This window comes from Pristiophorus japonicus, chromosome 6, assembly GCF_044704955.1.
Source record: "Pristiophorus japonicus isolate sPriJap1 chromosome 6, sPriJap1.hap1, whole genome shotgun sequence".
NCBI classification, from domain to species: domain Eukaryota; kingdom Metazoa; phylum Chordata; class Chondrichthyes; family Pristiophoridae; genus Pristiophorus; species Pristiophorus japonicus.
Window position 1 is genome coordinate 247460636 of NC_091982.1, and position 24310 is coordinate 247484945.

At 44.4% G+C, this 24310-nt stretch overlaps 1 protein-coding gene and 1 non-coding gene across 3 annotated transcripts in view; one reads left to right on the forward strand and one right to left on the reverse strand.

The window, feature by feature from the left end:
• Positions 1–1840: 1840 nt before the first annotated feature.
• LOC139266410 (U2 spliceosomal RNA) lies at positions 1841–2030 on the forward strand. The gene has a single exon (XR_011593704.1). It is a non-coding gene; the product is annotated as a U2 spliceosomal RNA (small nuclear RNA).
• Positions 2031–5834: 3804 nt separating this feature from the next.
• The window catches only part of LOC139266025 (extracellular calcium-sensing receptor-like), a 102726-nt gene continuing 84250 nt past the window's right edge, over positions 5835–24310 (reverse strand). For both annotated transcript variants that reach the window (XM_070883796.1, XM_070883797.1), the window contains exons 3-6: positions 15912–16715; positions 13384–13611; positions 11614–11737; positions 5835–7644 (exon numbers count right to left, since the gene is read on the reverse strand). In XM_070883796.1, the coding sequence (XP_070739897.1) occupies positions 6731–7644; positions 11614–11737; positions 13384–13611; positions 15912–16715 (2070 nt within the window). In that variant the 3' untranslated portion in view covers positions 5835–6730. The remainder of the gene's footprint in view (positions 7645–11613; positions 11738–13383; positions 13612–15911; positions 16716–24310) is intronic.

Here is a 24310-nt window from a genome sequence, read left to right on the forward strand (position 1 = left end):
TGTATTTATATAGCGCCTTTAATGTAGTAAAACATCCCAAGACACTTCACAGGTGTGTTATAAATCAATATTGACACAGAGCCACATAAGGAGAAATTAGGGCAGGTGACCAAAAGATTGGTCAAAGAGATATCTTTCAAGGAGCGTCTGAAAGCAGAAGAGAGGTAGAGAGGCAGAGAGGTTGAAGCAGGGATTTCCAGAGCTTGGGGCCTAGGCAACAGAAGGCACGGCCACCAATGGTTAAGCGATTATAATCAGGGATGTTCAAGATGGCAGAATTAGAGGAGCGCAGTTTTCTCGGGGGGTTGTAGGGCCGGTGGTGATTACAGAGATAGGGAGGGGCAAGGCCATGGAGGGATTTGAAAAGAAGGATGAGAATTTTGAAATCAAAGCGTTGCTTAACTGGGAGCCAATATAGGTCAGCGGACACGGGGGTGATGGGTGAACGGGACTTCGTGCGAGTTAGGACATGGGCAGCCGAGTTTTGGATGACCTCAAGTTTACATAGGGTTTTAGAACTTGGGAGGCCGGCAAGAAGTCATTTGCATAGTCAAGTCTAGAGGTAACAAAGGCATGGGTGAGGGTTTCAGCAGCAGATGAGCTGAGACAAGGGCGGAGATGGCGATGTTATGGAGGTGGAAATAGGTGATCTTATTTATGAGGATATGTGGTCGGAAGCTCATTTCAGGGTCATATATGACACCAAGGTTGCGGACAGTGTGGTTCAGATGTTAGGGATAGGGATGGCATCAGTGGCTAGGGAACAGAGTTTGTGATGGGGATCGAAAACAATGCCTTTGGACTTCCCAATGTTGGAGAACATTTCTGCTCATCCAGAAATGAATGTCGGACCACCAGTCTGACAATTTAGAGACCGTGGAGAGGTTGAGAGAAGTGGTGGTGAGAGAGCTATGTGTCATCAGCATGCATGTGGAAACTGACGCTGTGTTTCCAGATGATGTCGCCAAGGGGCAGCATATAGATGAGAAATAGGAGGGGGCCAAGGATAGATCCTAGGAGGGTCGATGATGTAGTGTATGATGTAGTGTCAATGGATTGACACTGGACTAAGACCTAGCTCTGTCAAGCCCGTGTGGTGGCTGGTGTGCAACGGCCACCCCACGTTAAAAAAATCCACGCACATGCATCTTCCATCCTTGAGGGTGTAGTTCGGGTTTTTCTTTCGAAATACCTGTGAACTCATCCTTTTTTTTTTGCGTGGAAGCAAGTCATCCTCATTTCGAGGGACCACCTATGATGATGATATGGATTTTAGCAAAGTTTTTGATAAAGTCCCACATGACAGGCTGGTCACGAAAGTAAAAGCCCTTGGGATCCAGGGCAAAGTGGCAAGTTAGATTCAAAATTGGCTCAGAGGCAGGAAGCAAAGGGTAATGGTTGATGGGTGTTTTTGTGACTGGAAGGCTGTATCCAGTGGGGTTCAGCGCTGGGTCGCTTGCTTTTTGTGGTATATATCAATGACTTGGACTTAAATGTTTGGGGTATGATTAAGAAGTTTGCAGATGACACTAAAATAGGCTGTGTGGTTGATAATGAAGAATAAAGCTGCGGACTACAGGAAGATTTAAATGAATTGGTCAGGTGGGTAGAACAGTGTCAAATGGAATTCAATCCCGAGAAGTGTGAGGTAATGCATTTGGGGAGACTGAATAAGGCAAGAGAATATACATTAAATGGTACAACATTGAAAAGTGTAGAGCAACAAAGGGACCTTGGAGTGCAGGTCCACAGATTCCTAAAGGTAGCAGGCCAGGTAGATAAGGTGGTTAAGAAGGCATATGAAATACTTGCCTTTATTAGTCAAGGTGTGGAATACAAGAGTGCTTCTCGGCCTTTTGGCTAAGATCATGTGTAACTGACCTGACAGGGGAGTAACCATGACCCCAACGTGGTTCTCCCTGGATCAGGAAGGTGATTCTCCTATGCTTTTTGGAAATAGGGGGCCTGACCCATCCACCTCCATGGCACGAACCTGGTATTGCAGTACTTCCAGGAACGGTGCAGTGGCTCTCGGCCTTTTGGCTAAGAGCATTGGTGCAGAGTGATCCTTGATGTGTGCAAGGTGACCTCTGGCGTTTGTGATTTGACAAAGAATTGGAAAGATTGGCAACGAATTAAAAAAAAAAAGGAGGTCACGCTTGAACTGTATAAAATACTGGCTAGGCCGTAGCTGGAGTTCTGTGTGCAGTTCTGGTCACCACATTACAGGAAGGATGTGATTGCATTGGAAAGGGTGCAGAGGAGCTTTACAAGAATGTTGCCTGGACTGGAGAATTTTGGCTATGAGGAAAGATTGGAATGCTGGGTCTGTTTTCTTTGGAACAGAGGAGGCTGAGGGGAGACCTGATTGAGGTGTATAAATTTATGAGGGGACTGGATAGAATGGATAGGAAGGACCTGTTTCCCTTGGCAGAGGGGTCAACAACCAGGGGGCATAGCTTTAAAGTCATTGGGGGGAGATTTAGAGGGGATTTATGGGGAAAGTTTTTCACCCAGAGGGTGGTCGGGCTCTGGAACTCACTACCTGCAAGGGTGATAGAGGCAGAAATCCTCACCACATTTAACAAATATTTGGATGTGCACTTAAAGTGCCATAACCTTCAGGGCTACGGACCAAGTGCTAGAAAGTGGGATTAGGCTGGGTAGCTCTTTGTTGGCCGGTGTGGACACGATGGGCCGAAATGGCCTCCTTCCCTGCTGTAAATGTTATGATTCTATGATTCTGTGACACCAGAGGTAATGATGCGGGGGTGGGAAGAGAAGCTGTTGCAGGTGATTCTCTGGCTATGATTAGATAGATAAGAATGGAATGGAACCAGGTGAGTGCAGTCCCACCCAGCTGAACGACAATGGAGAGGCGTTGGAGAAGGATAAAATGGTTAACCGTGTCAAAGGCTGCAGACAAGTCAAAAAGGATGAGGAGGGATATTTTACCTCTGTCACAGTCATAAAGAATGTCATTTGTACCTGAGGAGAGTGAACCATTCAAAATGTCAACTAACATAGGAGCGAGAAAAAGAAGCTGGGTGGTCAGCAGTTTGGTGGGAATACGGTTGAGAGAGCAGGAAGCGGGTCTCATGGACAGGATGAGCTCAGAGAGGTCATGAGAGGAGATCGGAGAGAAACTGGAGAAAGATGTGAGTTCAGAGCTCCCCCACACCAAAGTTGAATGTTACCCCAAAAGTATTTTTTCGTAGTCTGAACTGTGAATTGGATATTGAGACCTTGAAATGGGAAGATTAGCCTAAAATTAGCACATTCAGGAGATGTTCCTTTACCTGTTATCTTAACAGAGGCATTTAAATCAATGTACATCTTCATTAAAATAGTGGTTAAGGAATTGCATATAAATCTGCTGTGGATTTACCCTAAATCTTTGGAAGGAATTGCATTTCTATAGCGCCTTTCATGACCTGAGGACATCCCAAAACGCTTTACAGCCAATGAAGTACAATGGAGTGTAGTCACTGTTGTAATGTAGGGATTTAATGTTGTAATTTGCCCAATAAAGGGCATCACTGTTTTAAAATTCTGCCTCAATTAGGTAGTGTCAACTGTAATTTTAAAGCTTTGTATTAGGAAAGTGTAGGGCACATTGATTATAGGTTAATCAGCACAATGTGTGCTTCATATATGTAGCATAGTGGTTATGTTGTTGGACCAGTAATCCAGAGGCCTCGACTAATGATCTGGTGTTCAAATCCCACCATAGCAGCTGGGGGAATTTTAATTCAGTTAATTAAATAAATCTGGAATTTAAAAAAAGCTAATGTCAGTAAAGGTAACCCAGAGGTTGTTCCATTGGAAGCTGTTCAAAGAAGGTTCACTAGGTTGATTCTGGTGATGAGGGGATTGACTTATGAAGATAGGTTGAGTAGGTTGGATCTATACTCATTGGAGTTCAGAAGAATGAGAGGTGATCTTATCGAAACATATAAGATAATGAGGGGGCTCGAAAAGGTGGATGCAGAGAGGATATTTCCACTTAAAGGGAGAAACTAAAACTAGGAGGCATAGTGTCAGAATAAGGGGCCTTCCATTTAAAACTGAGATGAGGAGGAATTTCTTCTCTCAGAGGGTTGTAAATCTGTGAAATTCTCTGTCCCAGAGAGCTGTGGAGGCTGGGCCATTGAATATATTTAAGGCAGAGATAGACAGATTTTTGAGCAATAAGGGAATAAAGGGTTATGGGGAGTGGGCAGGGAAGTGGAGCTGAATCCATGATCAGATCAGCCATGATCTTATTGAATGGTGGAGCAGGCTCGAGGAGCCAGATGGCCTACTCCTGCTCCTATTCCTTATGTTCTTACGTTATGTTCTTATGAAATTACCGGATAATCGTAAAAAATCCATCTGGTTCACTAATGTCCTTTAGGGAAGGAAATCTGCCATCCTTACCCGGTCTGACCTATATGTGACTCCAGACCCACAGCAATGTGGTTGACTCTAACTATCCTGGTGGTTCGCCACCACCTTCTCAAGGGCAATTAGAAATGTGCAATAAATGCCGACCTTGCAGGCGACGCCCACATCCCAGAAACAAATACATTAAAAAAAATACAATATCCTAGCCGTTACTTAGTCAAGCTGTGTTAAGTCAAACATTACTGGACCAGAGCTGTAACCATACAAGTGTAGTTGCTAATGTCTATCTGTTCAGGCTGGTATTGTACATGGGTCAGTTGTTTGCATTGATGGAAATTTATATTTGGCTTATTCTTGGCAATGGTCAACTTAAACTTTCTTTTGTTCAGATATGAAAATCAACGCAATACTGTACAGGTCAGTCAGACCATTGCACATGTTCAATGTCCCAGTCAGTTTGAATCCCATTTGTGCTGTGTTTGATCTTTTCAATGTGATTTAAAACATCATTGGGGAAGATTTCCATTTGGGCAATGATTTGATCGAGGTCTTTAAAATATGAAAAGGATTAGATAGGATAGATACAGGGAAATCAATTCCTCCGCTGGTGGTGGGGGTCGGGGGGAAATCAAGAACGAGGGCACATATTCTTAAAATAAGAGTTAGGTCGCTCAGGAGGATAATCAGGACACACTTTTTCACACAAAGGATAATGGCAATCTGGAATGCTCTGCCCCAAACGGCTGTGAATGCTGGGGTTCAATTGGAGCTCTCAAGACTGCGATCAATAGATTTTTATTAGGTAAGGGTATCGAGGGATATGGAGCAAATGTGAGTAAGTAGTGTTGAGGTACGGGTCAGGCATGATCTAATTGAGCAGGCTCGAGGGGCTAAATGGCCTACTCCTGTTCCTCTGGTCCTATGCCCTCTATGTGTTAGTGACTTGTTTAACAGCAAGTCAATTTTCTCTGGTCCTTAATGAATTGGTAAACGTCTCCTAGTCACTACTTATTAATTTTAATTAAATTCCTTCCTGGGATGTGGGCATCGCTGGCAAGGCCAGCATTTATTGCCCATCCCTAATTGCCCTTGAGAAGGTGGTGGTGAGCTGCCTTCTTAAACCGCTGCAGTCCACGTGGTTTAATGACATGGTAAACATATTAAAGCATTTTCCTCTGGTCTCTATAAGGTGGAACTATGACAAACAGTGAGGAGTTTTCCTCTGATTACCATTGATAGCAATATCTGAAGGCTGTTCTTTTAGAATGCTTTCCTGATTGTGTTAGAAAGCAAGAGGAAATCAGCTCACATTATTTAAAATGCTCCGAACACACAAATCCCTTCCCCAACAATACCTAGTATTTAGGAGTAAATACAAAGTATGTAAAATCTCTGCGTTTCACAAATTTATGACTAACATTGGAAATGTCTGGTATAGAATGTGTTTTATTGAATGAAACCAACAAGAATACACTGTGCATTTCGTTATCAATGGAGATGCTACATGAGTTGTTATAAGGACACATTGCTGTGTATGCGATTTCAAATCTGTACCTGAAATCTCATATTGCCTTACTAATGCACATTTTTTAAATTCAAAGCTTAATTTAAGTGCAGAGGAGGGCCACTAGACTAATTCCCAGTTTAAAGTCCCAGGTGGGACTCTACACTTTTGAGAAGTGTAGACTGAGTGGTAATCTGATTGAGATTTATAAGATGATGAAGGGAATAGACTGTGTCCCAGTTGACAGCTTGTTCCAATTAAATGGATTCGGGAGGACCAGGGGGGTCACAGTTTTAAGTTGCATGTGGCCAGATCTAGGTTGGATCTCAGGAGTTGATCGTAGAGAATAGTGGTCATCTGGATCAGGCTGTCATCTTGTGCAGTGGATGCTGATTCGCTGAACTCCTACAAGGAAGAGCCCAACTTGTTTCTGGCCTGGGCGGAGATCACCTCGTACAGAAGGGTAGGTACTTCCGGCAATTCAGGGCCAGAATGATCTCCTGGACTGGCTTCCATCGCCGAGATAGGTGGGAGAGGAATTTTCCAGAATTGTTGCCCCCATCTTAGCCTAGGTTTTTTTTAAACTGGTGTCTTGGCTCTCGCAGGAGATCACATGGTTTCGGGTGGGTAGGGATTGTAAATATTGTGATGCATAAAGTATGGCAATTGTGTGGGACAGCCTCGATGGACCAGAGAGTCTTTTCCTGTTGGTCATTGTTGGTAAGTTGACACTTTTCTGAGTGTTGCATCAAAATAGCCCGAAAGCTGTAAATGGCCGATTGGTACAAGACATTGGACGGTTACCATAAACCTGCAGAGCTATATTTCTGAGGGGCGTGTTCAGAGCTTTTTTGCATGCGACCTCTGCATTAAGTACTTCTTGGTGTTTTTTTCCGGTTGAAGCAAGATGATGTAGCACTTGGGAGCGAAAATGCAGAAAAGCACACCAAAGCTGGAGGCCAGAATGGCAAACACTTCGACGGCCACCGTATACTTCCCCGGGGAGCTGACATAGGCGGGGATAAAGGTGATCCAGACGGCGCAGAAGATCAGCATGCTGAAGGTGATGAAGGTAGCCTCATTGAAGTTGTTGGGCAGTTTTCGAGCTAAAAAGGCGAGTGCGCAGCACAAACATGCTAGGGCGCCGATATAACTGAAGACACAGCAGAAGTACACCAGGGACCCCACATTGCATTCCAGTATGATGATCGCCTTGTAGTACCTGGTGCTTCTGATGGGGAAAGGAGGGTAGGTGGTGAGCCAGATAACACAAATGACCATTTGGACAGCGGTGAGGGCGAAGACGTTCAGCCTTTGGTGCATGGGACTGAACCACTTGATCTTTTTGTTGTTGGGCATTCGGGTTTTGAAAGCCATCAGCACGACGATGGTTTTGCCCAGAATGCAGGAGAGGCACAGGACGAAGGTGATGCTGAACACAGTGTGGCGTAACATGCATGACCAGACAGAGGGCTGGTCAACAAAGGTCAGCGAGCACAGGAAGCAAAGTGTGAGCGCGAAGAGCAGAAGGAAGCTTAACTCCGAGTTGTTGGCTTTAACAAGAGGGGTCTGTTTGTGCCTGTAGAAGATGATAGCGGTGGCCACCGTTAAACAGGCTCCAATCACAGCCAGGGTCACAAGGGAACTCCCCATTTCGTCATCGAAAGAAAGGAATTCAATCTTCTTCGGCACGCATTGGGTCTTGTGCTGATTGGACCAGTCTTCTGGTGGGCATTTCAAGCAAGACACTGAATCTAAGAGAGAAAGCAATGCAATTGGTGGCACTTCAAAGTAATACATGCAAAGGTGAGGTTATGCTTGAACAGTAAAAAACACTGGTTAGGCCACAGCTGGAGTACTGCATGCAGTTCTGATCACGCATTACAGGAAGGATGTGATTGCACTGGAGAGGGTACAGAGGAGATTTACGAGGATGTTGCCGGGAGTGGAGAATCTTAGCAATGGCAAACATTTAAAGATCACATGGATGAACTTCAACAATTGTACATCCCTGTCTGGAGTAAAAAATAGAACGGGGATGGTGGCTCAACCGTGGCTAACAAGGGAAATTAAGGAGAGTATTAAATCCAAGGAAGAGGCATATAAATTGGCCAGAAAAAGCAGCAAACCTGAGGACTGGGAGAAATTTAGAATTCAGCAGAGCACGACAAAGGGTTTAATTAGATGGGGGAAAATAGAGTATGAGAGTAAGCTTGCAGGGAACATAAAAACTGACTGCAAAAGCTTCTATAGATACGTGAAGAGAAAAAGATTAGTGAAGACAAACGTAGGTCCCTTGTAGTCAGATTCAGGTGAATTTATAATGGGGAATAAAGAAATGGCAGACCAGTTGAACAAATATTTTGGTTCTATCTTCATGAAGGAAGACACAAATAACCTTCTGGAAATACTATGGGATCGAGGTTCCAGTGAGAAGGAGGAATTGAAGGAAATCCTTATCAGGCGTGAAATTGTGTTAGGGAAATTGATGGAATTGAAGGTCGATAAATCCCTGGGGCCTGATAGTCTGCATCCCAGAGTACTTAGGGAAGTGGCCCAAGAAATAGTGGATGCATTGGTGATCATTTTCCAACAGTCTATGTAGTCTGGATCAGTTCCTATGGACTGGAGGGTAGCTAATATAACACCAGTTTTTAAAAAAGGAGGGAGAGAAAATGGGTAATTATAGACCAGTTAGCCTGACATCAGTAGTGGGGAAAATGTTGGAATCAATTATTAAAGATGAAATAGCAGCGCATTTGGAAAGCAGTGACAGGATCGGTCCAAGTCAGCATGGATTTATGAAGGGGAAATCATGCTTGACAAATCTTCTGGAATTTTTTGAGGATGTAACTAGCAGAGTGGACAAGGGAGAACCAGTGGATGTGGTGTATTTGGACTTTCAAAAGGCTCTTGACAAGTTCCACACAAGTGATTGGTGTACAAAATCAAAGCACGTGATATTGGGGGTAATGTACTGACATGGATAGAGAACTGGTTGGCAGTCAGGAAGCAGAGAGTCAGGATAAACGGGTCCTTTTCAGAATGGCAGGCAGTGGCTAGTGGGGTGCCGCAGGACTCAGTGCTGGGATCGCAGCTATTTAAAATACACATCAATGTTTTGGATGAAGGAATTGAGTGTAAAATCTCCAAGTTTGCAGATGACACTAAGATGCAGGTGTGAGCTGTGAGGAGGACGCTAAGAGGCTGCAGGTGACTTGGCCAGTTAAGGTGAGTGGCAACCAGATGCAGTATAATGTGGATAAATGTGAGGTTATCCACTTTGGGGGCAAAAACACGAAGACAGAATATTATCTGAATGGCGGCAGATTAGGAAAAGGGGAGGCGCAACGAGACCTGGGTGTCATGGTACATCAGTCATTGAAAGTTGGCATGCAGGTACTGCAGGTGGTGAAAAAGGCAAATGGTATGTTGGCCTTCATAGCTAGCGGATTTGAGTATAGGAGCAGGGCGGTCTTACTGCAGTTGTACAGGGTCTTGGTGAGGCCTCACCTGGAATATTGTGTTTACTTTTGGTCTCCTAATCTGAGGAAGGACGTTCTTGCTATTGAGGGAGTGCAGCGAATGTTCGCCAGACTGATTCGTGGGATGGCAGGACTGACATATGAGGAGAGACTGGATTGACTGGGCCTGTATTCGCTGGAGTTTAGAAGGATGAGAGGAGATCTCATAGAAACATATAAAATTCTGAAGGGACTGAACAGGTTAGATGCTGGAAGAATGTTCCCGATGTTGGGGAAGTCCAGAACCAGGGGACATAGTCTAAGGATAAAGGGCAAGCCATTTAGGACTGAGATGAGGAGAAACTTCTTCACTCAGTGAGTTGTTAACCTGTGGAATTCTCTACTGCAGAGAGTTGTTGATGCCAGTTCATTGGATATATTTAAGAGGGAGTTAGATATGGCCCTTACAGCTAAAGGGATCAAGGGGAATAGAGAGAAAGCAGGAAAGAGGTACTGAGGGAATGATCAGCCATGATCTTATTGAATGGTGGTGCAGGCTCGAAGGGCCGAATGGCCTACTCCTGCACCTATTTTCTATGTGTCTATGTTTCTATGATAGGCTGGGTTTGTTTTCATTGGAACAGAGGAGGCTGAGGGGAGACCTCATTGAGGTGTGTACAATTATGAGGGGCCTATATATAACGGAAAGAAAGGGCTTATTTCCTTTAGCAGAGGAATCGACTACCAGGGGGCATAAATTTAAAGTAATTGTAGAAGGTTCAGAGGAGATTTGAGGGGAAATTTCTTCACGCAGAAGGTTGTGGGGGTCTGGAACTCACTGCCTGAAAGGGTGGTAGAGGCAGATGCCCTCACCACATTTAAAAAGCACTTGGATGTGCACTTGAAGTGCCGTAACCTGCAGGTTTACGGACCTGGAGCTGCAAAGTGGGATTAGACTGGATAGCCTCTTGTTGGCCGGCACGGACACAATGGGCCGAAATGGCCTCCTTCCTGTAATGATCAGACAGAGGGCCGGTCAACAAAAGTTAGCGAGCAGAGGAAGCAAAGTGTGAGTGCTTCTTGTAACAATTCAAGGGTGAAGTGTCAGGCTCCCACAATGGCTGGTCTGGCTAGTGCAGCCAGACCAGGAAGATGCCATGATTGTACGGATCCTAATAGGTGTTGCATTTAGGCTCTGTGCTCCTGGGTTAGGGAGGCAGTTGGGCTAAGAGCCTGCAGTTATAAATTGCTTTGAATGCAGTCTCTGGACTCCGAAAGAGCTTCATATGCAATAAATAATTTTTGGAGACCAGTCATCCAAGTAAAACAGACGTTTTGTATACAGCAAGCTTCGAAAGACAACAATAAACTGAATGCGGAATGAGAGCAGGACACCGGTTAGGATTCTTGCTCCTGGTCACTATTCTACTGGAAGTGGATGTTGGCAGATAGAATCTGTCTTGACTGTGACTGTGATCCTTCTCGTACCCCCCCACTCCCCCCACTTCTGCCGTTGTACTGTCTGTCAATATGGCCACAGAACCCAGCTTTAGCAAGGCTTCAATGTCTTCAGCAGGGAAGGGGAGATCAGAGGCAAAATACAGATCTATATTCTCACACACCAATATATTGGTGACCTCACCATCAGCACACTGTATTCACACACACACACCCCTAAAGAGGTTTACCAGAATGGTACCAGGCATGGGGGAATTCAGTTATGTGGGGAGACTAGAGAATCAGAAATTGTTCACCTTACAGCACAGAAGGTTAAGGGGAAATTTAATAGAGTTGTTCAAAATTATGAGTGCTTATGATAGACTGGATTGGCAAAAACTGTTTTCACTGGAAAGAGGGTCGGTAACCTGAGGACACAGATTTAAAATAATTGGTAAAAGAACCAGGAGGAAGATGAGGAGAAATTTGTTTATGCATTGAGTTGTTATGATCGGGAATGCACTGCCTGAAAGGGTGGTGGAAGCAGACACAATAGTGGGCATGTGCATCGCGTCCCGAAAACTGGCTTTTGCGATGTCTTCCTGGGTCCGTACACACTCCATATAGACCCGGGGAGGCCGGAATTTCAGGCCCATTAACTTACAAAAGGGAATTGGATAAATACCTGAAGGGGAAAATTTGCTGGGCTCTGGGGAAAGAGCAGGGGGAGTGGGACTAATTGGCCAATGGGCCGAATGGCCTCCTTCTATGCTGTAAACATGAATGATTTTCTGATTCTATCAGCACACTGTATTCACACACCTGTCACATTGCTAATCTCACCATCACCACATGGTATGCAGGCAAAACAACACACAGGCATTTCTTTTTTAAGGGTTTTCCATGTGCCAGGAAGACAACTGTCAGAGCAAACTCCATGGGGAACCTAGGATAAAAGAAATAGTAATTTGCTCAATCTAGTGACCTCTTAATCACTTAATATCACAACATTTGATTATCTTGTACCTGGTTGTATTACAACAGGCAAGAAATACTCTTTGTAGCAGGTGACCAAAGTAAGACATGTCTTTGATATTGTTAGGCTTCATTTAATGCAAATACCAATTAAGAAAACTCTAGTTGCAATTAAAGGAGTAAAAATGTAATCAATGTTTTATAAACAAGATGCAACCCCAAAACCTGCTGAATGTAGTTCAATATTGTATCAAATTAGCTGTATTAAAGAGGTTTGTAGCATTAAAAAGGTGTATATGTGCAGATTTGCACACACAAACTCACACACACACACACATCTTGGTACTGTTATGATAGACAATTCTGGGAAAAGTTATTCAGAAAGAAGAGAATATAAAGAGTTCACAGCTTGTGACAGAGATCTTCTGCTACTTTATGTCAGGCTGGGCTTAGCCCAGGTGCTGGGTATCATGGGATCAGACATGCACTGTGGTTCTCTCAATCTCCCCCCGTAACTACAGCCAACTACTCCTTTTCGCTGAGATCTCCGCTGACCAAAGTTACATTGGGAAGATTGGGAAAATCTCCTAAGGAATTCTGGCCGCATTTGCTGTAATAGATTGATGAGTCCACAGGGGAGTTCCTCTAAATTATTTCCAACTTTGCTTCTATTGAAGGACAGCACTGCGGTTATGTGGACGGATATTCCACCCTCAAGGGCAATGGGGATCCTTTTAATGTTTCACGAGGACAAAGATCTGGAGATAGTCACTGAAAAAAGCATTTATAATTTAACATGGTTAGAAGCTTTGTGAATTAAATAAAAAATGTAAGATAGTCTGAGAATATCTGGGAATAAAAACTAAAGACATTTACAGCACAGAAGTGGCCATTTATTCCATTGTGTTTGTGCAGCTCATTACTAAAGCAGTTCCAAACTATCCCCACTTCCCATTCTCTCCCCATAGCCCTGTGTTCCTTTGCTTCAAATATTATCAAATTTTTCCTTAAAAGATGTAATGGCCCCTGCCACAGTTACAATTTTAAATTGATGATTCCTTCTCACTGACTCCACAACCAGACAAAATAGTCTTTTTTCTATTCACTTTACTAATTAAAAAAAAATCTAAGTATGAGATATCAGCTAGAATGGTGATTTTTTTGCAGCAATATGAATAGGTTATAAAAGGGTATTAAAAATAATTCTTGGGATGCAGGCATCATTGGCAAGGCCAGCATTTATTGCCCATCCCTAGTTGCCATTGAGAAGATGGTGGCAGGTCTTCTACTTGAACCGCTGCAGTCCGTGCGTTGAAGGTGCTCCCACAGTGCTCTTAGGGAGGGAGTTCCAGGATTTTGACCCAGCGATGATGAAGGAACAGCGATATATTTCCAAGTCAGGATGGTGTGTGACTTACGGGAATTTGGAGGTGATGGTGCTCCCACGCGCCTGCTGCCATTGTCCTTCTAGGTGGTGGAAATGCTGTGTTAATGTATCCATTAAATTAGTAGAGGAAGAGTTTTGATATGAACCCATTGTGTGATGAAACCCTAGGACCCTACGATGTGATTCCGACACCATTGTGTACAATCAGCACATTTTTAAGATGAACTTACCTCCTTTTTCCCATCTATCCAAACAATATCCTCCTTGTTTATATGTAACCTTTTCTCAAAATCTACAAGTCCATCATAGTGTCCAACTGTCACAACACGAGCAACACCTTCAGAATTCATCTGCCAGTTTACCAATTCATATAATGGTACTGTGTCTAAGTTTTGATCAAAGTATATACTTTCTCCATTCTTAGCTGTAAAATTCACAACATACATATGATGAAGTAGCTTGAATAAAAGAGAAAAAAAGAGAAAATTACTTGCAAGTCAATGGTGAGACTATACTTTGCAATACAATTTATTGAGTAGGCTTAAATCAAAATTAGAACTAATTTTTAAAGCTTCTCCCCAATCAAAACATGCAAATAGATTTTTCAGGAAATTGGAAAGCTGGGTATAAATGAGTATCTTTTCCATTTTTAAAACTTTTTTCAGGGCCTTTCTGCTGAGTGGAAGGTTTGTTCTGGGCAAAACTGTGTCTGTGACATTGTGAGCTTGGCAGAAGATTTTGACAACGTCATAAACCCTTCTATAAACAGTGATCGGAGGTGATCTACCCCTGAGCTTACAATGCCATTGACACACAGCAACAAGATGAAATCCCTCCTGTCTATAAATTATATCAAAAGATTCAGCAAGGCAAAAAATAAAAGTACAAATTGTTGGCAAAAGCACCAGAGGGGAGATGAGTAGAAATTTATTTTATACCATGAGTTGTTATAATAGAAGGTTTTAACAGAAGGTTGTAAATCTGTGGAATTCTCTACCCCAGAGAGCTGTGGAGGCTGGGTCATTGAATATATTTGGGGCGGAGATAGACAGATGTTTGAGTGATAAGGGAGTAAAGGGTTATGGGTAGCGGGCAGGGAAGTGGAGCTGAGTCCATGGTCCGATCAGCCATGATCTTGTTGAATGGCAGAGCAGGCTCGAGGGGTCAAATGGCCTACTCCTGCTACTATTTCATATGTTCATATGTGGGAGGGAGGGGGGAAGGCGTCGGGGGAGGTGAATGTGGCACTGAGTGCAAAGAGCTGGCACAGGCACGATGGGCTGAATGGCCTTCCTCTTTGCTGTAGGATTCTATAACACTATTTGGAAATCAAAAATCTAAAGAGAAAATGCTGGAAATACAGAACAGGTCTGTCATCACCTGTTAGCCTTAATGCACCCTTAAAGGGCTGTGATTTTGCAATGTAAATGGAGAGTCAGGGCCAGACCTACGTGTTTCCTGCACAGACACGATGGACCAAATGGCCTCCTTCTGTGCCAAAATTTCTATGATTCTATAAAAGTTTAACCTGAATCCAATAGCTTAGCGACCCCACTATATCTATGGGTGTTCCTACAATGGAAAAAAAAAATGATGAGACAGATAAAATCTTCACAAAGGGACTAGAATTTTCACCCGAGAAGGTGAACTTTCTAAAGTATAGCGGTAGGCCACTTAATAATGTAGATGAACAAAGGGACCTTGGAGTGCTTGTCCACAGATCCCTGAAAGTAGCAGGCCAGGTGGATAAGGTGGTTAAGAAGGCATACGGAATGCTTGCCTTTATTGGCCGAGGCATAGAATACAAGAGCAGGGAGGTTATGCTTAAATTGTATAATACTTTGGTTAGGCCACAGCTGGAGTACTGCGTGCAGTTCTGGTCGCTGTATTCTAGGAAGGATGTGATTGCACTAGAGAGGGTGCAGAGGAGATTTACTAGGATGCTGCCTGGAATGGAGAATCTTAGTTATGAGGACAGATTGGATAGGCTGGGTTTGTTCTCAATGGAACAGAGGATGTTCAGAGGAGACCTCATTGAGGTGTACAAAATATTGAGGGGCCTGGACGTAGCAGATAGTAAGGCCCTATTTCCATTGGCGGAGGGGTCTATTACGAGGGGCATAGTTTTAAGGTGGTTGGTGGAAGGTTTAGAGGGGATTTGAGGGGGGGTTTCTTTATGCAGAGGGTTGTGGGGATCTGGAACTCGCTGCCTGGAAACCCTCACCACTTTTAAGAGATGGTTGGATGGGCACTTAAAGTGTTGTAACCTGCAAGGTTACGGACCTAGAGCTGGGACTTGGGATTAGACTGAATGACCTTTTGTTGGACAGCGCAGATATAATGGTAAGTACTGCAGAGAATCGAAAACGGCCAGGGTGATCTCCTGCACTAGTTTTGATCACCTGGATGGGTCAGAGAGGAATTTCTCCCTAAATTGGCCTGAGTTTTTATCTGTTTTTTGCCTCTCCCAGGAGATCACATGGTTCCGGTTGGGGTGGAGTGTAGAATGCTTCAGTATAAGGAGTGCCGCCGTTGTATAAGGCGGACTGGTTTGGGCTGGGTGCTCTTTGACTTTCTGTCATTGTTCATAGGTTTATATGTAACCTTTAGGGCTGTTGACCAAGGACCGTGTGGCTCTTTGTCGGCTGGTATGGACACGATGCGCCGAAATGGCCTCCCTCTGCGCTATAAATTTCTATGTTTCTATGTTTCTATAAGCAGATTTCCAAGCAATTTGCAGAAAATTCAAACGTCCCACCTCCCAAAGGTCAAGTTCCGTATAGGTGAAGTTTGTTTTTGACAGCATGTGGTTGAGTGAGTGAGCTATTGCATACACTGCTTTATACACGTTGTAAGCTATTCTCAGCTGCGATGTATCAGTGTACTGATTATCGACTTCTTCCAACTTTTCATCTCCAGTGCAGAGTTTGACCTGAGCATCGCTGTCGATCTGGCTGAGGTTCTCCGGCTTTTGCAAGACGCATTGAAATGTGGTTTCCCAAAACTCAGTCACGAAGACGTTTCCCGGGTATTTCGACGGGTGAATTTCAAGGAGGAATTCCTTTAGCCCCGGGAGTATCGCCTTCGGGACAGCGAAGCCCAATGTCCCAGCCAGGAAGCGCGCCTGTGTTTTGGGAGAGATGTTGGGCATTGTAATCCATGACTCACTCCCAATCCATTGGATTCCCGTCACGTTCTGGCGAGCGATTTCTTGTAACAGGACTGCCATGTCGGCCTGAGCAACAAAGGCAACAATAATCTTTGTGGTGGCTTGTTTGATGATGCTGATGAGCTTGAGCAGCTTAGCCTTGGAGTCTGTTTTGTGGACGGCCTCGGAAAAAGCAACGCAAATGCCGAGGCTCTCCATACTTTTGAGGATTTCATCCATAGCCAAGGCACCGTAGGTAGAGTTGCTTCTTATTGTCCCAATCCAATTCCACCCAAAGTATTTGACAAGCTGGGCTAAACCGTCCACCTGGTGGTAGTCATTTGGAATCGTTCGGAAAAATGTGGGAAATTCGTACATGTTGTTGAGATAGTCATAAGCGGCAGAATAGCTGAACTAGGGAATTGAGAGAAGTGGTGGTTAGATATTTGGATTGCAAATTGGTTTTTAAGCCCTGCCATACTTGCACACCAAGGACAACTCGATTTAGAAACACATTTAAACAATCATTGTAAAACAAACATGAAACCATTACTCAAAACATCTCCAAGGTTCAAGTCAGGAGTGTGATGGAATACCCACCATTGGCCTGGTTGGCTGCAGCCTCAACAACACTCAAGGAGCTCAACAACCCCATTCAGAACACAACAGTTTGCTGAGCAGTGCCCCTGCTACCGGACTCAATGGCCCGGAATTTGCAGTTGGGATGGTGGTGAACTAGCAGCGTTCGCCGACATTCCGCCTTCGAAACTGACCGCAATTTTGGGATTTGCGATGCGGCGCAAGCGGAAATCCCGAAGTTCCAGCCTGTCATTCATCGGTCCGACACAGGCTGCGCTGTGCACCCCTCCCCCCCCCCCCCCCGCCACACACACACACACATTGCCACCGCTCCCCTGCCCACAGAGCCCGCAGTGAGGGAAATCAGGGAAACTGACGATAATGTCAGCTCTTCCACGGTAATTACGCTGTTAAATTCCCCACTAAAATTTGGGCTCGAAAGGATTAGGTGCAACTGGGGTTTTAACAGTGTATTGCCTGCTAACCAAAGGTTATGGGCCTGAAAACTAAGTTTCATTTTGTGCAGTGTCAAATTGATCCATTTTTAATAAAATTTAAATTTTCAAGAAAAAGATATATATATATATACTTAATTTATTCATCTTTATTTCAGGTTTATTTTTTCTCCATGTGAGAGGCCCAATCTTTGTTGTGCTCTTTAAGATTTTTGAAAAGTTAGGTCTTTAAGAGCTTACTCACTTCCTGATTCGCTGTCTGTGAGAATTCGGCACTTTGATTGGCTGCTTCGTCAGCTTGTTGAAGTCACAGCACAGAAACATAGAAAGTAGGTGCAGGAGTGGGCCATTCAGCCCTTCGAGCCTGCACCACCATTCAATATGATCATGGCTGATCATTGACCTCAGTACCCCTTTCCTGCTTTCTCTCCATACCCCTTGATCCCTTTAGCTGTAAGGGCCACATCTAACTCTCTCTTGAATACATCCAATGAACTGGCATCAACAACTGTCTGCGGCAGGGAATTCCACAGGTTAACAACTCTCTGAGTGAAGAAGTTTCTTGTCATCTCGATCCTAAATGACATACCCCTTATCCTTAGACTGTGACCCCTGGTTCTGGACTTCCCCAACATGGGGAAGATTCTTCCAGCATCTAACCTGTCCATTCCCATCAGAATTTTATATGTTTCTATGGGATCCCCTCTCATCCTTCTAAACTCCAGTGAATACAGGCCCAGTCGATCCAGTCTCTCCTCATATGTCAGTCCTGCTATCCTGCGAATCAGTCTGGTGAACCTTCGCTGCACTCCCTCAATAGCAAGAACGTCCTTCCTCCGATTAGGAGACCAAAACTGAACACAATATTCCAGATGAGGCCTCACCAAGGCCCTGTACAACTGCAGTAAGACCTCCCTGCTCCTATACTCACATTCCCAAGCTATGAAGGACAACATACCATTTGCCTTCTTCACCGCCTGCTGTGCCTGCATGCCACCTTTCAATGATTGATGTACCATGACACCCAAGTCTCATTGCATCTCTCCTTTTCCTAATCTGTCGCCATTCAGATAATATTCTGCCTTCGTGTTTTTGTCACCAAAATGCATAACCTCACATTTATCCACATTATACTGCATCTGCCATGCATTTGCCCACTCACCTAACCTGTCCAAGTCACCTGCAGCCTCTTAGCATCCTCCTCACAGCTCACACCGCCACCCACCTTAGTGTCATCCACAAACTTGGAGATATTATACCCAATTCCTTAATTTAAATCATTAATATATATTTTAAATAGCTGGGGTCCCAGCACTGAGCCCTGTGGCACCCCACTAGTCACTGCCTGCCATTCTGAAAAGGACCCATTTATCCCGACTCTCTGCTTCCTGTCTGCCAACCAGTTCTCTATTATCGTCAGTACATTGCCCCCAATACCATGTGCTTTAATTTTGCACACCAATCTCTTGTGTGGTACCTTGTCAAAAGCCTTTTGAAAGTCCAAATACACCACACCCACTGGTTCTCCCTTGTCCACTCTACTAGTTACATCCTCAAAAAATTCCAGAAGATTTGTCAAGCATGATTTCCCTTTCATAAATCCATACTGACTTGGACCGATCCTGTCATTGCTTTCCAAATGCGCTGCTATTTCATCTTTAATAATTGATTCCAACATTTTCCCCACTACTGATGTCAGGCTAACCGGTGTATAATTAACTTTTTTCTCTCTCCCTCCTTGTTTAAAAGGTGGGGTTACATTAGTTACCCGCTAGTCCATAGGAACTGATCCAGAGTACATAGACTGTTGGAAAATGATCACCAATGCATCCACTATTTCTAGGGCCACTTCCTTAAGTACTCTGGGATGCAGACCATCAGGCCCTGGGGATTTATCGGCCTTCAATCCCATCAATTTCCCTAACTCAATTTCACGCCTAATAAGGATTTCCTTCAGTTCCTCCTTCTCACTAGACCCTTGGTCCCCTAGTATTTCCGGAAGGTTACTTGCATCTTCCTTCGTGAAGACAGAACCAAATTATTTGTTCAACTAGTCTACCATTTCTTTGTTCCTCATTATAAATTCACCTGACCCAGACTGCAAGGGACCTACGTTTGTCTTCATTAATCTTTTTCTGTTCACATATTTATAAGAGCTTTTGCAGTCAGTTTTTATGTTCGCAGCAAGCTTCCTCTCATATTCTATTTTCCCCTCCTAATTAGACACTTTGTCCTCCTCTGCAGAATTCTAAATTTCTCCCAGTCCTCAGTTTTGCTGCTTTTTCTGGCCAGTTTATAGGCCTCTTCCTTGGATCTAACACTATGCTTAATTTCCCTTGTTAGACACCTGCCCTGTTTTATTTTTATTCCAGACAGGGATGTACAATTGTTGAAGTTCACCCATGTGATCTTTAAATGTTTGCCATTGCCCATCCACCGTCAACCCTTTAAGTATCATTCACCAGTCTATTCTAGCCAATTCACGTCTCATACCATCAAAATTACCTTTCCTTAAGTTCAGGACCCTAGTCTCTGAATTAACTGTGTTACTCTCCACCTTAATAAAGAATTCTACCATATTATGGTCACTCTGCCCCAAGGGGCCTTGCACAACAAGATTGTTAATTAGTCCTTTCTCATTACACATCGCCCAGTCTAGGATGGCCAGCCCTCTGGTTGGTTCCTCAACATATTGGTCCAGAAAACCATCCCTAATACACTCCAGGAAATCCTCCTCCACCGCATTGCTACCAGTTTGGTTAGCCCAACCTATATATAGATTAAAGTCGTCCATGATAACTGCTGTACCTTTATTGCACACATCCCTAATTTCTTGTTTGATGCTATCCTCAACCTCACTTCTACTGTTTGGTGGTCTGTACACAACTCCAACTGGCGTTTTCTGCCCTTTAGTATTCCATAGCTCCACCCATACAGATTCCACATCATCCAAGCTAATGTTCTTCCTTACTATTGCATTAATTTCCTCTTTAACCAGCAACGCCACCCCACCTCCTTTTCCTTTCTGTCTAACCTTCCTGAATGTTGAATACCTCTGGATGTCTCTGTGATGCCAATTATATCATATTCGTTCATTACTGCCTGGGCAGTTAATTCGTCCACCTTATTACGAATACTCCTCGCATTGAGGCACAGAGCCTTCAGGCTTGTCTTTTTAACACACTTTGCCCCTTTAGAATTTTGGTGTAATGTGGCCCTTTTTTCATTTTGCCTTGAGTTTCTCTGCCCTCCACTTTTACTTCTCTTCTTTCTATCTTTTGCTTCTGCCCCCATTCTACTTCCCTCTGTTTCCCTGCATAGGTTCCCATCCCCTGCCATATTAGTTTAACTGCTCCCCAACAGCACTATCAAAAACTCCCCCTAGAGCATTGGTTCCGGTCCTGCCCAGGTGCAGACCGTCCAGTTTGTACTGGTCCCACCTCCCCCAGAACCGGTTCCAATGTCCCAGCAATTTGAATCCATCCCTTCTGCACCACTCCTCAAGCCACATATTCATCTGAGCTATCCTGCTATTCCTACTCTGACTAGCACGTGGCACTGGTAGCAATCCTGAGATTACTTCTTTTGTGGTCCTACTTTTTAATTTAGCTCCTAGCTCCCTAAATTTGTCTTGTAGGACCTCATCCCATTTTTTACCTATATCGTTGGTACCTATATGCACCACGGCAACTGGCTGTTCACCCGCCCCCTTCAAAATATCCTGCAGCCGCTCAGAGACATCCTTGACCCTTGCACCAGGGAGGCAACATACCATCCTGGAGTCTCAATTGTGGCCCCAGAAACGCCTATCTATTCCACTTACAATAGAATCCCCTACCACTATAGCTCTCCCACTCTTTTTCCTGTCCTCCTGTGCTGCAGAGCCACCCATGGTGCCAAGAACTTGGCTGCTGCTGCTCTCCCCTGATGAGTCATCCCTCTCAACAGTACCCAAAGTGGTGTATCTGTTTTGCAGCATGATGACCACAGGGGGCCCCTGCACTACCTTCCTTCCACTGCTCTTCCTGTTGGTCACCCATCCCCTATCTGGCTGCGTACCCTTTACCTGCGGTGTGGCCAATCACTGAATGTGCTTTTCATGACATCCTCAGCATCGCGGATGCTCCAGAGTAAATCCACCCACAGCTCCAGTGCCGCAGTGCGGTCTGTCAGGAGCTGCAGCTGGATACATTTCCTGCACAGTGTCCCTGAGTTCCCACATAGCGCAGGAGGAGCATGACATGTGTCTGAGCTCTCTTGCTCATGCTGAGGGATCCCCGCTAACCTCTGTTGATTTGAATTGAAGGTCGGAAAGTTCTCGACACAGAGATCGTGGGATCTTTGTGCGGAGCGTACTGTGGGGCCAGCGACAAACGCCTTCGCTTTGCTGCTGATCACAAATTCTAAGCCAATATCCACTCAGTCCACAATGGTGCACTGTGACTGCCATATGTGCCATCGACAGGATGCACTGCTGCAACTCACCAAGGCTATTTGGGCAGCAACTCTCTCCTCTACAACCTTGATCACTGGCAAGGACAAGAGCCGCAACTTCATAGGAACACCATCCGTTCCGAGCTATACCATGGTTCATTGGTCCTGCGTTTTGGGAAAAGAGTGGTGATCCTTGCTCTCTTTCCCCGCCCACCCTCCCACCTGCTTTGGTGGTGAACACCTTTAATTTAAAAACGGGTGGTGGAGGCAGACTCAATTTTATCTTTCAAAAGGGAGTTGGATAAGTGTCTGAAGGAAATAAAAATTGCAGGACTACGGGGAAAGGGCATGGGAGTGGGACTAGCTGAAAGTCAGCATGGGCTCGACGGGCCAAATGGCCTTCTTCCGTGTTGTAACCATTCTGTGACTTTATTAAATTCTCTTCTATGTCACAGGCCATCCTGACATATACCACAATTTCTTCAAATAATAGAATTTTCTACCTAGCACCATTGTGGGAGCTCCATCAGCACAAGGACTGCATTGGTTCAAAGAGTAGGCCCATCGGCACCCTCTGAGGGCACTATGTGTGGCCTTGTCAACTTCCCAAGAACAAATGTGAAAAAAGGCCAGTTCACAAATATTTAACCATTGTAAATCTATAAGTGGCATTCTACTTAATTTCCAAATATAACGCTTATTCTTGACTCTTTCAGGTATCAGAATGCCCATGTATCTGTGTCAGTGCAAATAACATGGGCTGATCTCTTGTGAATTGGTGCAGAATAAAAGACATTTGAGGAAGACTTTCAAACGTTCCACCACAAGAGTAGGGAACATCTTTTAATATTTTATACGGTTGCTGAAGATTTCATTGGCTCTCTAGCTATGTACATGCTCCCTTGCATTGGAGGCTGTTCAGAGAAGGTTCACTTGGTTGATTTCGGAGATGAGGGGGTTGACTTCTGAGGATAGGTTGAGTAGGTTGGGCCTATACCCATTGGAGTTTAGAAGAATGAGAGGCGATCTTATTGAAACTTATAAGATAATGAGGGGGCAGAGAGAATATTTCCACTCGCAGGGGAAACTAAAACTAAGGGGCATAGTCTCAGAATAAGGGATCGCCCATTTAAAACTGAGATGAGGAGAAATTTCTTCTCTCAGATGTAAATCTATGGATTTCTCTGCCCCAGAGAGCTGTGGAGGTTGGATTATTGAACAGATTTAAGGTGGAGATAGACAGATTTTTGAGCGATAAGGGAGTGAAGGGTTATGGGGAGTGGGCAGGGAAGTGGAGCTGAGCCCATGATCAGATCAGCCATGATCTTATTAAATGGCAGAGCAGGCTCGACGGGTCAAATGGCCTACTCCTGCTCCTATTTCTTATGTTCTTATGTTCTCATGTACCTGCTCCATGTGTGAAAAAGAACATTTAGGATTGTAGCAGAGATAACAAAGCATTTCAGATATCAGAGCAAATCTTCCCTTCATTCCTCCCTCACCATGATGTCATCTCTTAAAAACTTAGTGCCAGAGCTTCAAAATGCCATAGAAACATAGAAACATAGAAAATAGGTGCAGGAGCAGGTCATTTGGCCCTTCGAGCTGCACCACCATTCAATATGATCATGGCTGATCATGCAACTTCAGTACCCCACTCCTGCTTTCTCTCCATACCCCCCGATCTCTTTAGCCATAAGGGCCACATCTAACTCCCTTTTGAATATATCCAACGAACTGGACTCAACAACTTTCTGTGGTAGAGAATTCCATAGGTTCACAATTCTCTGGGTGAAAAAGTTTCTCTTCATCTCGGTCCTAGATAGCTTACCCCTTATCCTTCGACTGTGACCCCCTGGTTCCCCAACATCGGGAAAATTTTTCCTACATCTAACCTGTCCAATCCTGTCAGCATTTTATATGCTTCTACGCGATCCGCTCTCTTCTAAATTCCAGTGAATATAACCCTAGTCGATCCAGTCTTTCCTCATATGTCAGTCCTGCCATCCTGGGAATCAGTTTGGTGAACCTTCGCTGCACTCCCTTTATAGCAAGAATGTTCTTCCTCAGATTAGAAGACCAAAACTGCACACAATACTCAAGGTGAGGTCTCACCAAGGCCCAGTACAACTGCAGTAAGACCACCCTGCTCCTAAAGTCAAATCCTCTCACTATGAAGGCCAAAATGCCATTTGCCTTCTTCACCGCCTGCTGTACCTGCATGCCAACTTTCAATGACTGATGTACCATGGCACCCAGGTCTTGTTGCACCTCCCCTTTTCCTAATCTGTCACCATTCAGATAATATTGTGCCTTCCTGTTTTTGCCACCAAAGTGGATAACCTCACATTTCTCTACATTATACTGCATCTGCCATGCATTTGCCCACTCACCTAATCTGTCCAAGTCACCCTGCAGCCTCTTAGAAACATAAAAACATAGAAACATAGAAAATAGGTGCAGGAGTAGGCCATTCGGCCCTTCTAGCCTGCACCGCCATTCAATGAGTTCATGGCTAAACATGCAACTTCAGTACCCCAT